This window comes from Myxine glutinosa, chromosome 7 (genome assembly GCF_964187855.1).
Source record: "Myxine glutinosa chromosome 7, kmMyxGlut1.1, whole genome shotgun sequence".
NCBI lineage: Eukaryota > Metazoa > Chordata > Myxini > Myxiniformes > Myxinidae > Myxine > Myxine glutinosa.
The window spans coordinates 155854083-155867617 of NC_136267.1; the positions used below are offsets into that span (position 1 = coordinate 155854083).

Consider the following 13535-nt stretch of genomic DNA (forward strand, 5'->3'; position numbering starts at 1 on the left):
TGCCTTTGTTGTTGTTGTTGTTGTTTGTATGACAGTCTTGTTTAGTATCATAGGCACTCGGATCGAGACGACAATCCCCGATCCATACACAACAAAGAACAATTATTGTGAAGAAAAACAATAGCAAGCCGAATGAACAAATTGAAAAAAGAATTAAAACCCCGGGAATCTCCAAACTGGTTTACACAGTAATTATGAGGATGAGAGGACCTGGAATGGGTTCCTTGGCGAAGCAATGCAATGGGCGGTAAAACGAAAGGGAAATCTGCATAAAATGAATATTGAAGGGAAAAAATGTGAAAAACTCACAATGAAAACCAATGCGAGAGAACGAATAACGAGGCATCATACGAAGAACGAATAACGAGGCATCATACGAAGAACGAATAACGAGGCATCATACGAAGAACGAATAACGAGGCATCATACGAAGAACGAGTAACGAGGCATCATACGAAGAACGAATATGGAATAACCGATGTCACCCTCATCCTCATCCCGATTAGTGTGACGACGTGAGGGGGAATGTGAGCTTTGAGTGCGATCGCCGGTGTCGCCTTGGCGCCGCGCGGGGAAATGGCGGCGCACCACCGCGCCAACCCCGCGGCGCGCAGGAAGGTACAGGTAAGTTGGATTGGGTCGTGTTAAAGAGCGCGAGGGGAGACCGTGGCGGAAGAGGTCGTTTTAATGTAGCCCGGCGGGTCGTCCCTCTTCCGGGCTCGTGGTGCATTCGCCCGTTGTAAGAGCAGGAAGACGGGCCTAGTGGACCATGCCACCCTAGGATAGGCCACATCGCCAGTGAGCATCACAATCGTGCCTTGTACCTGAACCTGCTGTCATGCACGAAGCATCCAAAGCCGCACGCTCTCGAAAATGCAAACATTTTCATCATAAACTCGTTCAGTTAAACAACTATTTTGAGGTTTGCAATTTACTTCAGGTTAATACTAATAGTAATACTATTACTAATAGGGTTTTGTAGACTTGGTATCTTTGACAACATCCGTTCAATTTTATATGATGTTTCAGGAATAGCTTTTACAGATTGTTCAATAAATTCTCATATCAGGTGTGAGGTGTGGGTGTATGTATGTTGGGATGACTGACTGTGTTTGTGTGTATGTGTATGACTATGAGTGTGTGTGTGTGGGAGGGGATGACTGTGTGTGTGTGGGGGGGGGGGGGGTGGGGGAGGGATGAGTGTGTGTGTGTGGGGGAGGGGGGGGGGGGGAAGGGATGAGTGTGTGTGTGTGGGGGAGGGGGGGGGGAAGGGATGAGTGGGGGGGGGGGGTGACTGTGTGTGTGTATATGAGTGTGTGTGTGTGTGTGTGTATATGAGTGTGTGTATGTATGTGTGTGTGGGGGGGGGTGGGGGTGGTGGAGGTGACTGTGTGTGTGTATATGAGTGTGTATGTGTGTGTGGGGAGGTGACTGTGTGTGTGTATATGAGTGTGTGTATATGAGTGTGTGTATGTGTGTGTGTGGGGTGGGGGGGGATGACTGTGTGTATGTGTAGGGATGAGCGTGTGTGTGTGTGTAGGGATGTGTGTGTGTTTGAGTGAGTGAGTGTGTGTGTGTGGGGTGGGGGGGGGGGGGGTGGGGATGAGTGTGTGTGTGTGTGTGTGTGTGTGTGTGTGTGTGTGTGTGTGTGTGTGTGTGTGTGTGTGTGTGTGTGTGTGTGTGTGTGTGTGTGTGTGTGTGTGTGTGTGTGTGTGTGTGTGTGTGTGTGTATATATATATATATATATTAGTGTAGCAGCATAGCAAACCTGTTGTGCATTTTGTGATACAAGCACCAAATTTGGCACAAATGTACATTAATATGTTGCGAACATTTTCAGATATTGGGCCACTTGAAATTCTCTCTTTATGTCCGCCATATTGGATTTCAAAATGGCCGCCACTTGAAATCTACATTTGCTATTATCTCTGGACGTAATGCAGCTATTGACTTGATTCTGGTATCTAAATGTATGTTTTTGGGGGCAAGGAATCCAATGGTACCAATTTCAACTTAATATTATCTATCACAGTCTGTTATATAATTTTATTTGGAAATTATCTAGGCAAATATTGGATTCAACACAATACTTTGAAAAGAATGTCTTAGTTCTGTAAATAAAAAAAAATAAAAAAACTATACTAAATCACTAGTAACAACTCAGACAAGCTCATATATACTGGCAGTCTAAAATATAAATTCATATCCCATTAGGAAACAAAGTGACCCATTCATTTGTGTTTTTCATTGCATTGCCTAGCCATTGGTATTCTTCATCAGTCTGCTGTTTGAAGTCTCCTCTGGTCAATGACGCCACTTTAGCAGCTGGGACAGGCGACTTCTTGATGCTGCTAGTGACAGGGGGTACATCAGTGTAGTAGTGCGGCATGGGGGCGACTGTCTTGGACCGTGCATCCCCAGATCCTCCAACAATGACGATACTCCGATCCACTCCTTCACCAGTGTAAGAAGGATGTTGTATGAGGGAGATAGCGGTACCATGGAAGGAGTCCTTTGATGTTGTTGCACTGGGGTTGTGATCTATGTTGTCTACAGCGGCAGTTGTAAACACTTTGCCACGCATCTTCGGAGGGCAGACCACTCGTTCTCTGTGAAACTGTTGGCAGACACTGTTGCCCATCTGTGCTGAGAGCTGGAGCACTCTATCATAGGAGATGCTCAGGCCAAGGTGTGACAGTCTGTCGACCAATTCCTTCTTGCGTGTATGAGCACGCAGCATCATCCCTATGTTTATTGGAAGTGGGGTCTCCTGTGCAACACTGTGCCTGACACTGGTGGATGATGTGGTGCCACGTGTTCGCTTGTGTTTGATGCTGTTGAACTTCAGTATCTGAGCTGTGGCAATTGCTGCAGGGTTAGTGTCTGCCATCTGTTCCTTGATGCTGGGTCCCTCTAGGATCATACTGACTAGGGCAAGCAGCAACGGTGGCACAGATTCTTCTTGACATACTTCAGGGAATCCTGTGAAGGGCTTGGCTTCTCTAAACATGTGACGGCGAACAATCTGTGCAGCATGGGCAAGATGGACTGCATCACTATCACTGTCCAGCTCGCAGGCTTTGGCAAGAGCAGCACCGACATCTTCTTCAAATGCCATCAGGATGTCTCTCCCCTTGGTGTGTGCCCGCATGTCAGGAAACTGAGCCAACAGTCTCTGTTTCAGTCGTGTGGAGTGGACTCTCGTGTCGAGCTGGACTCCTAGCTGTTCCATTCTGGACTGATAGAGCTGGACAAGGTCAGCCAATCTGAATACTGGTGCCGTCTCCTCATCTTGTCTGGTTTCTTCAATGTAGAGGACGAGTTCAGCGAAGACAACTGCCGACATTGCTCGCTCTTGTTTTGTGTCCTGTGATCCTGTTGACTGGGCCTTTCTTGTGCGATTGTAAAGTCCTATCAAGCACCGTGGGTGATACTGGGCGTCCAACGCTATCATGTCCCCACCACTGAGACGGCCCAGCAGTTCTGTATCACCAAGAAGGGTTGCACAGGCACGCACCCGTTTGTCCATTTGGAATGTTGCAGCTTTCCGAAGACTGTCAGCCCCAGCAGGTTGTTCACAGAAGAAACAATTTTCTGGGACCTTCTTCTCTGTACTCGATGAGCGTGAATGTAACCTGGTGCGTTTGCATGCAGCTTGTTCCTCATCGCTCTCACATTCTTTCTTGAGTGCTCTCTTTTGTGCTCTCTGCAGTTTGGTGTTGTTGTACTGGAGCCTGCATGTCTGATGATATTTTGCACCGTGTGCAACCATCGCAGCTTCAATGCCATGACCATCATCGAGTCTTTCCAGGTGAAATGATCCTGGAAGCTCTCCAAGTTCACTGAATTTGACCAAGTTCTCTGCGAGTGAACTGTACCCACTCCCAATGTCTTTTCTCTTTGATTGGTCAGGTTTGGTCAGTGTCTCCGTCTTGTCCTCTTGACATATAAGGCATAACTTCCAGTCAGTTGTGGTGAGGTGCTGTGATGTTGATGGTGAAGTTCGCTCAACATCAGCTAGTCTGAAGCTCTTGGACATGGTGGAACTGTTTTCTGAATCTGCAACGATACAATGATATAATGTTAACATTTTGTTATATATATAATAGAGGGGTTTCCTCCGCCATACTAATGGAGAGGAGGATAATTCCTCTATATCGTAGAGCATTTAGCTTGGCACACTTAGGGAATTAGTTTTGTGAGATTATGCCGGAATTAAATTTTCACCCATACCGGAGGCAAGAAGAGAAATAAAATCACATGAGATTCTTTCGTTAAAAAATATTCCCAAATTTATTGAATATTTACAAAACATTTGAATTCATAAATTCTTACAATATTTACACAGCCAAGATTTAAATATAAATCAGTCTAAACTCTTATTAGGTTGGACAGTACATTTTCCAGACATACCCCGTTCTGTTAATTACAGCCTTCGTGTTAAATTCAGAACATGTCAAAACTGTCAGTGTGGAATACACACTTCACTCAAAATACTACTTTATATAAAACATTTCTAATTTAAAGCCTTATAGTAAGAATTTCAGATAAACCCCAAAAAAGTAAGACCAGGTTGGCTATTAGACAACCTGCCTCTGTCGTGCCCACCAGACAAGTGGTTTTAGCCAGCACACATGTGTATCAGGTAAGCTTGTGCTGAGTACATCATACCTGAACAACTCAGTGAGGCAGAACACAGCAGTGCACACCAGGGTGACCCCTTCAGTGCATAAACCAATTAACCTGTCCACTGCAGGGCATATAGAAATGAAGTTATTTTCTGCATATAATAATAATATAAGTTCAGTTCTATATAACAATTTCTGTTATCACCACTACCACTACAACTACCACTACTACAAGCTTTGTCTGGAATTTTGTGGACTAACAGACATACAGACAAGCTGGGATCAAAACATTACCTCCTTCCACCATTGAGTGTAGAGGTAAACATCATGGAAATTATATCATGCCCTAGATTTAATTCATGCTTACCCGTGTATTTGCTTCACTGGTTCACAAGGTCTTTTGCATACATGTAATTCAGACTCTCGTCTTCATTGCTGACCACACAATGTTGTCTCGCTGAGCCCAGATTGTATGTAATTAACTCATTTATGTGGAGTCACAAGGTGATTTAAACACAGCCACACACAAAGAACACAGTTGATGTGGGTCAACACACATGCAGCCTCTCTACTCTTTTATTTGGGTCAGGGCTGTGATTAAAGACATGTAGTGGAGTCATGTTTGTAAACATTGTTAAAGACATGCTACAGTGCATTGTTAAGGAAACAAGACAGATGGAAGCCTATACAAGAAATTTCTGTACTCTAGAAACACAAAAGATGGCTTAAAGGGTCTAGGAAAAGGGGATTATGCATGTTTGGTATTTATTGACAATATGAATGTAATGTTACATAAAATATGCATATGAAAAACACAAATGAATGGGTCACTTTGTTTCCTAATGGGATATGAATTTATATTTTAGACTGCCAGTATATATGAGCTTGTCTGAGTTGTTACTAGTGATTTAGTATAGTTTTTTTATTTATTTATATTTACAGAACTAAGACATTCTTTTCAAAGTATTGTGTTGAATCCAATATTTGCCTAGATAATTTCCAAATAAAATTATATAACAGACTGTGATAGATAATATTAAGTTGAAATTGGTACCATTGGATTCCTTGCCCCCAAAAACATACATTTAGATACCAGAATCAAGTCAATAGCTGCATTACGTCCAGAGATAATAGCAAATGTAGATTTCAAGTGGCGGCCATTTTGAAATCCAATATGGCGGACATAAAGAGAGAATTTCAAGTGGCCCAATATCTGAAAATGTTCACAACATATTAATGTACATTTGTGCCAAATTTGGTGCTTGTATCACAAAATGCACAATTCTTTTGAATATTTGGGCTAAGCCGCCCCACTATATATATATATATATATTATATATTGCAATTGTTGGGGCTGTATTTGTTGCTGTTTAATTTCCCTGTGCGGCGTCTTCTATTCGCACCTATTTTTGGAGATTCTTTGTAAGGTGAGTTTGGGATACTTTTTTCATGTTTATTGTGTTCATGTTTGTTTACAAATCACATCCGATAGTCTGTTGAGTATTTCACATACTCAGCTAGTCCTACACTCATTGCTCTGTGCATCAGGCCGCTCCCTCCCTCTCATCTCAGCAGGTACATTCTCGGGATGCACTGCTTTTTGTAAAACATTTTGTTGATGGTAAGGAGTTTTCTTGTTTTGATGTCTAACTTGTTGATTTCTGATTGTGGCCAGTTTATTATTCCGCAGCTATATTGGAACACTGGTACTGCGAGCTGGTTTATGGCTTTGATTTTGTTTCTTGGGGAGAGGTATGTTTTTAGGATCAGCTTCATTCTACGTAGATATTCTTTGGCGATTGTTTTGCACATTTGTTTGCGACATATTTGGTGGCCCTCTTCTACTCCGAGGTATTTGTATGGTGCTTCGTTTCCTAACTGCTGTATTGTTGTTTCAAGGTAAATTTTTATGATGTCTGTTTTTGTTGGTTTACCTTGTACAAATGTGCACTTGGTGCACTTGTCTAGTCCAAATTCCATTTGAATGTCATTGGAAAACTGTTTGACTAGTTTTACTTGTTCTATCAATTTTTTGTCATTTGGCAAGAAGAGCTTTAACCCTTTGAGTACGGATGACGTCCAGTGCCGCAACCCGCGGAAAAGTTTTGTGTACAGATGATGTTATAACACGTCATCAACTATACCTATAAATAGATTGTCAGTACGTGGTTGCATTCCCGTACCAAAATGCCAAATTAATTCCGTACCGGGGGTATTTTTATAAAAAAAAATCCCGTACTCGAAGGGTTAAATCACACATTTATAGGAGCCTTCTCACCATTCCTATTTCTTTGGATGTTCGTCTATTGGTTGTTGTGGTGTATCTGTGTCCTTGTTCGTTGATGAGGTTACTTAGTGGGCCCAGAGCCAGACAAAATAGAAGGGAGGAAACACTGTCTCCCTGGAAGATCCCATGCCATATCTTCACATCTGGTATTTTGATATTTCCTTCTGAGTGCTGTAATATCAATGTGGTATTCTAGAGCTCCATTGCTTTCTCAATCAGTTTGATTATGTTGGGATTGATATTGTATATGTGTATGCATTTTAACATCCGCAAATGTGGTACTCTGTCTAAAGCTTTCTTATAGTCTATACAGGCGGTGGATAATTTAGTTCTTCACATTTTGCAATTTTAAAGTTTGGCCTTGTTCAGTCGTGGGTGATAAATTGCTCCATAACAACTTCTCTTGCATCCCTTTTGTTCTGCCTCTAAACCTTGCTGTGTTAGATGATGGTCCATCATTTCTGTAATGATTCCTGTCAGCAGTTTGTATGTGGTTGGTCGACATGTTATCGGTTGGTATTTGTGGGGGAGTTGGGTTTCCTCCAATTTTGGGATGAGAAAGGTGTTCCCTTCTACGAGCCACTCATCCACTGCCTTTTCTTTTTGGATCAGTTCGTTAAATATCCTGGTGTAGTGATTGTGAAGAGCATCAAGTTGTTTTAGCCAGAAATTTGGAATTCCATCTGGGCCTGGGCTTTTGAAGTTTGGTATTTTTTGAAGTTGTTTTCTAATTTTCTCTTCATCAATAAATCAGTGGGGGCATTTCCTTGAGATGTTGCTTCTTCTTTTCCATGTTTCGGATCCATTCTGCTTCCTTATGTTGTTTTTGATCTTCAAAAATTCCTTTCCAGAATTTTTCCGGCTTTTCTTTTTCAGGGGGAGTTAACACATACTGCTTTTGTTTCCCCAATTCATGGTAAAATCTCTTTGGGTTACTTTCAAACATGCGGTTTTGTTTTCTCTTGTTGTTTCCTTCTTCATATTTTTTTTGATCTTCCTTGCTGTCATTTCTATTTTGAGATTGTTTTCAGCACCCGAGCACTCGAGGTCTTGATTTTTATTCTTTGGATTCTCCTTTTTTTTTAGTTTTGGGTTTCTGTTTCCTTTCCTGAACGGTTGTATTTGTCCTACTTCCTTCCGCAGTTGCTCTCTTTGTGTCGCTAATCTGTCTCCAAGGTGGAATTTCGTTTCTTTTTGTAGGGCCTGGTTTGTTCTTCTTCTGGTGTTGTTTGCCCGTTACTTTTTCTTGAATAAATAGTGTGCTGCGAAACACACAACATTGATTTACTTCAAGGTTGATGATTATGAAATCATTTTTCGAATTGAATGGTTGGTTTGCCTCATTGGCCAACCAGCAACGAAGGCTGGAAAGGGTGGAAATGCGAATGGTTCGGTGGATGCGTGGAGTATTGTTGAGGGAGAGGAAGACAAATGATGAATTGCGAAAGATGATGTGAATAGAGCCTGTGATGGATGCTGTGAAGAGAAACAGGTTGAGATGGTTTGGTCATGTGTTGAGGAAGGATGAAAGTGACTGATTGAGAAGAGTGATGGAAATGAATGTAGAAGGAAGTAGAGGACGGGGAAGACCAAGAAAGACTTGGCTAAAGGTGGTGGAAGAAGAAATGCGGGCAAGGGGGTTAACAAGGGGAGATGTAGAAAATAGGGCAAAATGGAGAAGATTGTCATGGGGACCGCAAGGCCAACCCCCACTCTTGCAGGGAAAATGGCCTTTAAATGCCTGTTGTTGTTGTTGTTGTTGTTGTTGTTGTTGTTGTTGTTGTTCGCCTCACTAAGATAACATTATGTCCGTTTATTGTTTTTTTTTGCGATATAGTTTTTGTCTTTCTCTGAGTTTTATCAATTTCATCTCTTCTATTTTGTTGGCTAACTGTTCTTCCGGTCTATGCTGCTCTTCATCATCTGCACCAACCTCCTCTCCCTCATTTTGCTGCTCTCCCTTGTCTTTCTGCCCATCACTATCTGCCTACCACTCTTTTCCCCTTCGTTTGTGTGTGAGTCACCTGGTCCTTGTCTCTGAACCGGTCTTGCCCCTCTTTCAGGGGGACACCATCATTCTTTCCTTTTGCCACACTCTTTCTGCGTCGCCTTTGGACCGGCTCTATGCCGGGGTTTGATACCCCGTCTTGTTGCACAGCCAACACTTTTTCTCGTGCCATTTCGGCCAAATCCCTGCGATCCCTGTCTTCACCTTCAAGCGAGCACTTAGCTCCCCTCACTCTAATCTCTCTTGCCACTTATTGCCTTGTCCTAGATGTAATCTCTTCTGTTCTATCTCTATCTATATATCTTTTAATTGTTGAAAAGACCTCAAATTTATCAAGGGGGACTCTTTCCACCCTAGTGGCCAGTTTCGTTTTTTTCAGCTCGAACTCAAAGGTAGTGCAGGCATGTATAATAAGGTAAAGCTTACCTGGTTGGATTTTGAGGTCTTGAGGTCAAAGGTCAGAGGTCTTGTTCAGTAAAAATCCTGTTACCGTGATAACTTGTGAACCGGTGATGGGATTTTTTTAACAAACTTGCTATAAGTATATATGATGCAATGATGAACTGATTAAGGCATCAAGAGGTTAAAGGTCAGAGGTCATGTTAGGTAAAAATGTTATAACATTAGAACAGCTGAAGGGATTTAAATCAAACTTGGTACAAGTATTTATCATGGTGTAAACATGAACTTTAATTTTGGGGTCAAGAAGTCAAAGGTTAAATATCATGTCAAGTAAAAAAAAAGTTCGTCAGCGCAGTAACTTAAGAACAGCTGAAGGGATCTAAGTCAAACTCGGTAAAGTATGTGTAAAGATTCAATAATGTGGGCAGAAGCATGTCGGTCCACGTCGGGACGTTGAAGAATTCCGTTCTAGTTCCTTCCTCTTTCTTCCTCGTAAAGTGCTTTGAAACCTTGCGCTTTCTATGAAATTTATTGATTGACTGGTCCCTTTGATGCTGAAATGTCTTTTGTTATTGGTGTTAGGTGTCATACGTGATTCGGGATGAAGTGGAGAGGTACAATCGAAGTGGTGTGAATGCTCTTCAGTTGGATCACTCTCTCAACCGGCTATTCACTGCAGGCAGAGACTCCATAATTCGGATATGGAATGTCAACCAGCACAAGGTAAAGATGTGGATGATGACATTAAATATAATCTTGAAAGTAAAATGCACTCTATAGAAGTCAAGCAATAAAGTTGTACTTTCATGCACTAAACGCTATTTGCAACTTTGAAAGGCCACATTTAGCATATATGGGTACTTGGTGCATCTGCGAGTACCATTTGGTCAGAAAAAACCGATAGTTGATCTGCTGCTTTGCAAAGCCCACCCAGGTTACACACTCGCAGCACAGACTTTATTTTAAATTGAATTCACTTACCTTTTACAAACTCATGCAATTTAAGGATGCTTTGCAACTCCTCTTCCATAAGGATGTAATCTTTATAGCTCATGACTTAGTTGTGTTATGGCTTTTGATTCAAATGCAGCAAAGCATTCCACTGGTATTACTTCTTTTGTTGATGGTAAGTCATTTTAAAGACAGCCTGACTGCCAATAATTATTATTAAATTACATTACATACTCCCATCGAGTTACGACGGGGTTACTTTCCGACAAACAGGTCGTAAGTCGAAGTAGTCGCAAGTCGAATCACCCCTCATGGACTTATTATATGTTACTTATTAAATATTTCCAAGTCCGTATCCCACCACAGCATCATTTGTTAAAAGTCATGCAGCCTAAATCCCATAATCCAATCCAATCCATATACAGTCACGTGAAAAAGTAAGTACACCCCATGTAAAGTTTTGACTTTTTCAACATATTTCAACATACAGCTATTTGATCTTCATTTCAACAATATTGATGGATAAAGGTGATATAATATAACAGATATCATGAAACATTTACATTTTGTAGTCCAGTGTATAATTTAAATAAACATAAATGCAAATTTCACATGTGGAAAAAGTAAGTACACCACGACATTTATCACCACTTCAAATACCTAAAATTAGAATCAGGTGCACCAGCTCAGGTGCAAAATGATTAGAACATCGTTGAAGAGGATCTTGGAGGAACCTGTCTTATTTAAACCTTAGACATTTAGTTTGGTTTGCTCTTTGTTGTTGAAATGTGAGGCGACACCATGCCTAGATCAAAAGAGCTCTCTGAGGCCTTCAGAAAGAAGGTTATAGATGTCTACGAGTCTGGGAAGGGATTTAAAAAGATCGCCAAACAATTTGAAATGTCCGGAACGGCCGGAAGATCATCTACAAGTGGAGAAGATTCCAAACAACTGCCAACTTGTTCAGGCCAGGCCGCCCCAGCAAGTTCAGCCCGATAGCAGACCGCAAGATGCTGAAAGAAGTCTCAAAGAACTCCAGAATGTCACCACGGGACCTACAGGTAGCTCTTGCCACTGTTGATGTCAAAGTGCACAAGTCTACCATTAGAAAGAGCCTGCACAAATTTGGTCTACATGGGAGGTGTGCCAGGAGGAAACCTTTGCTGTCCAGAAAGAACATCAGGGCAAGACTAAAGTTTGCCAATAAAGACTAGGCAAAGACCAGCACTTCTGGAACAATGTACTCTGGACAGATGAGTCAAAGGTAGAGCTATTTGGCCACAGTACCAGAAGACATGTTTGGCGAAAACCAAAGACAGCATTTGACCACAAGACCCTGATACCAACTGTAAAGCATGGTGGTGAAAATATTCTGGTTTGGGGCAGCTTTGCTGCATCAGGGCCTGGGCATCTCACCATCATAGAATCCACTATGAATTCCTCATTGTACCAGAGGGTGCTTGAGGATAATGTGAGGCCATCTGTCAGAAAGTTGAAGCTCAACTGAAGGTGGACCTTGCAACATGACAATGACCCTAAACATACCAGTAAATCCACCAAGGAATAGCTAAAAAGAAAGAAATGGAGGGTTCTGGAATGGCCAAGTCAAAGCCCGGATCTAAATCCCATCGAGATGTTTTGGAGGGATTTGAAACGAGCTGTGCATGCAAGAAACCCCTCAAACATCGCACAGCTGAAAGAATTCTGCATGGGCGAGTGGGCAAAAATTTCTCCCAGTCAATGTCAGAGACTGGTAGACAGTTATAAGAAACGCCTACTTGACGTTGTTTCTGCCAAAGGGGGAAATGCCACCTATTAGAGCCAAGGGTGTACTTACTTTTTCCACACGTGAAATTTGCATTTATGTTTATTTAAATTATGCAATGGACTACAAAATGTAAATGTTTCATGATTGTTATATTATATCGCCTTTATGTCAATATTGTTGAAAAGAAGATCAAATAGCTGTATGTTGAAATATGTTGAAAAAGTCAAAACTTTACATGGGGTGTACTTACTTTTTCACGTGACTGTACACTGTACAATAAGTAAAATAAATTAAAGGGTTGAAATAAAACAATTTTTTGACATTACAATGCATTTTACTGTACAAAAAAAAGCTTACAAAAATACAGGTACATAATGAGGTACACAAATAATGTGGCACTGCCTTAGGTGATAAAGTACCCTATAATATAAACACATATAAGCACACAAATCATTCCTTTGAACAAGATGGCTGGTCATCCATCAGTGGTGAGGCAGGGGACAGAGAAGGTGCATACCAGGATCGTCTTCCTCTTCACTCGTCAATAAGCCAAGATATTGTATAAACCGTGAGCATACAGGTTAGGTTGAATGAATGAATGAATGATCGTTTTAAGGCCATTTTCCCCGCTAGAGTGGGGGTTAGCCTTGCGGGCCCCATGACAATCATGGTTCCCTGTTTTGAGGCAATGTTTTTATGGCCGGATGCCCTTCCTGATGCCAACCCTTGGTCACCTCTTACAATGCGCAGGGATACGGTGTACCTATTCTAAATCGGGGTACACACCGTGATCATTCATCCCAGCAAGCTGGTACTCAATTTGCCGACCTCGGAATGGATGACAGGCTGAGTCAACCCCCCTGGCGTTAATTCAGCGATCGACCGGGATTCGAACCCAGGATCCTAGGATCCCAAGCCGGCACCCTAACCGCTAAGCCAACACCAGGCACCAGTTTAGGTTGAAGAACAATTATGGGGTGGGGAAAGCACCTTCTTTATGAGTTTCATGATGGAGATGCTTGCTCGATGGAGGTTAAACCATTGGTTGATGTTGGAGAAACGTTACCCTCGATGTCGTTCACCAAAGTTCTATCAGTAATCCAGTTATCCCTACCTTCACTATTTGAGCTTGATAGAGATGTATGCTTACAGTAAAATACGATGTGAGTCACATTTGAAAATAAATCACAGGCCTACCTGCGTGACATGAAAATTATTCGCAGCATCTACACTTTCGACCCGAGTGCTCTGGCCCTGGCGTAGAAAAGCATACGCTGATGGTTCTCTGTCCAACTGCCTAAGTCACGTGAGATGGCGGCCACGCTTTTACCGTTCTCAAGCTGCACGATTATTTTCATCTTTCACTCCAGGTCGATCGCCTTCCTCTTCTTTTTCTCCGATCTATCAGTGGATGCACTCTTCCTCTTGCTAGACATGATGATGGCAGTACAGTACACACACACTTATAGGCGATGGAGCGTAAGGGATGT

The 13535-nt window shown here is 42.0% G+C and overlaps 1 protein-coding gene across 8 annotated transcripts in view; it reads left to right on the plus strand.

Annotated features, from left to right (window-relative positions):
• The first annotated feature begins 344 nt into the window (after positions 1 to 344).
• LOC137431761 (WD repeat-containing protein 48) overlaps positions 345 to 13535 on the plus strand; it is a 68849-nt gene continuing 55658 nt past the window's right edge. For 4 of the 8 annotated variants that reach the window (XM_068123449.2, XM_068123452.2, XM_068123451.2 and 1 more), the window contains exons 1-2: positions 348 to 624; positions 9909 to 10049. In XM_068123449.2, the coding sequence (XP_067979550.1) occupies positions 577 to 624; positions 9909 to 10049 (189 nt within the window). In that variant the 5' untranslated portion in view covers positions 348 to 576. Of the gene's footprint in view, positions 625 to 9908; positions 10050 to 13535 lie in introns of all 8 variants that reach the window. The other 4 variants (XM_078782443.1, XM_078782445.1, XM_078782444.1 and 1 more) reach the window with 4 other exon arrangements.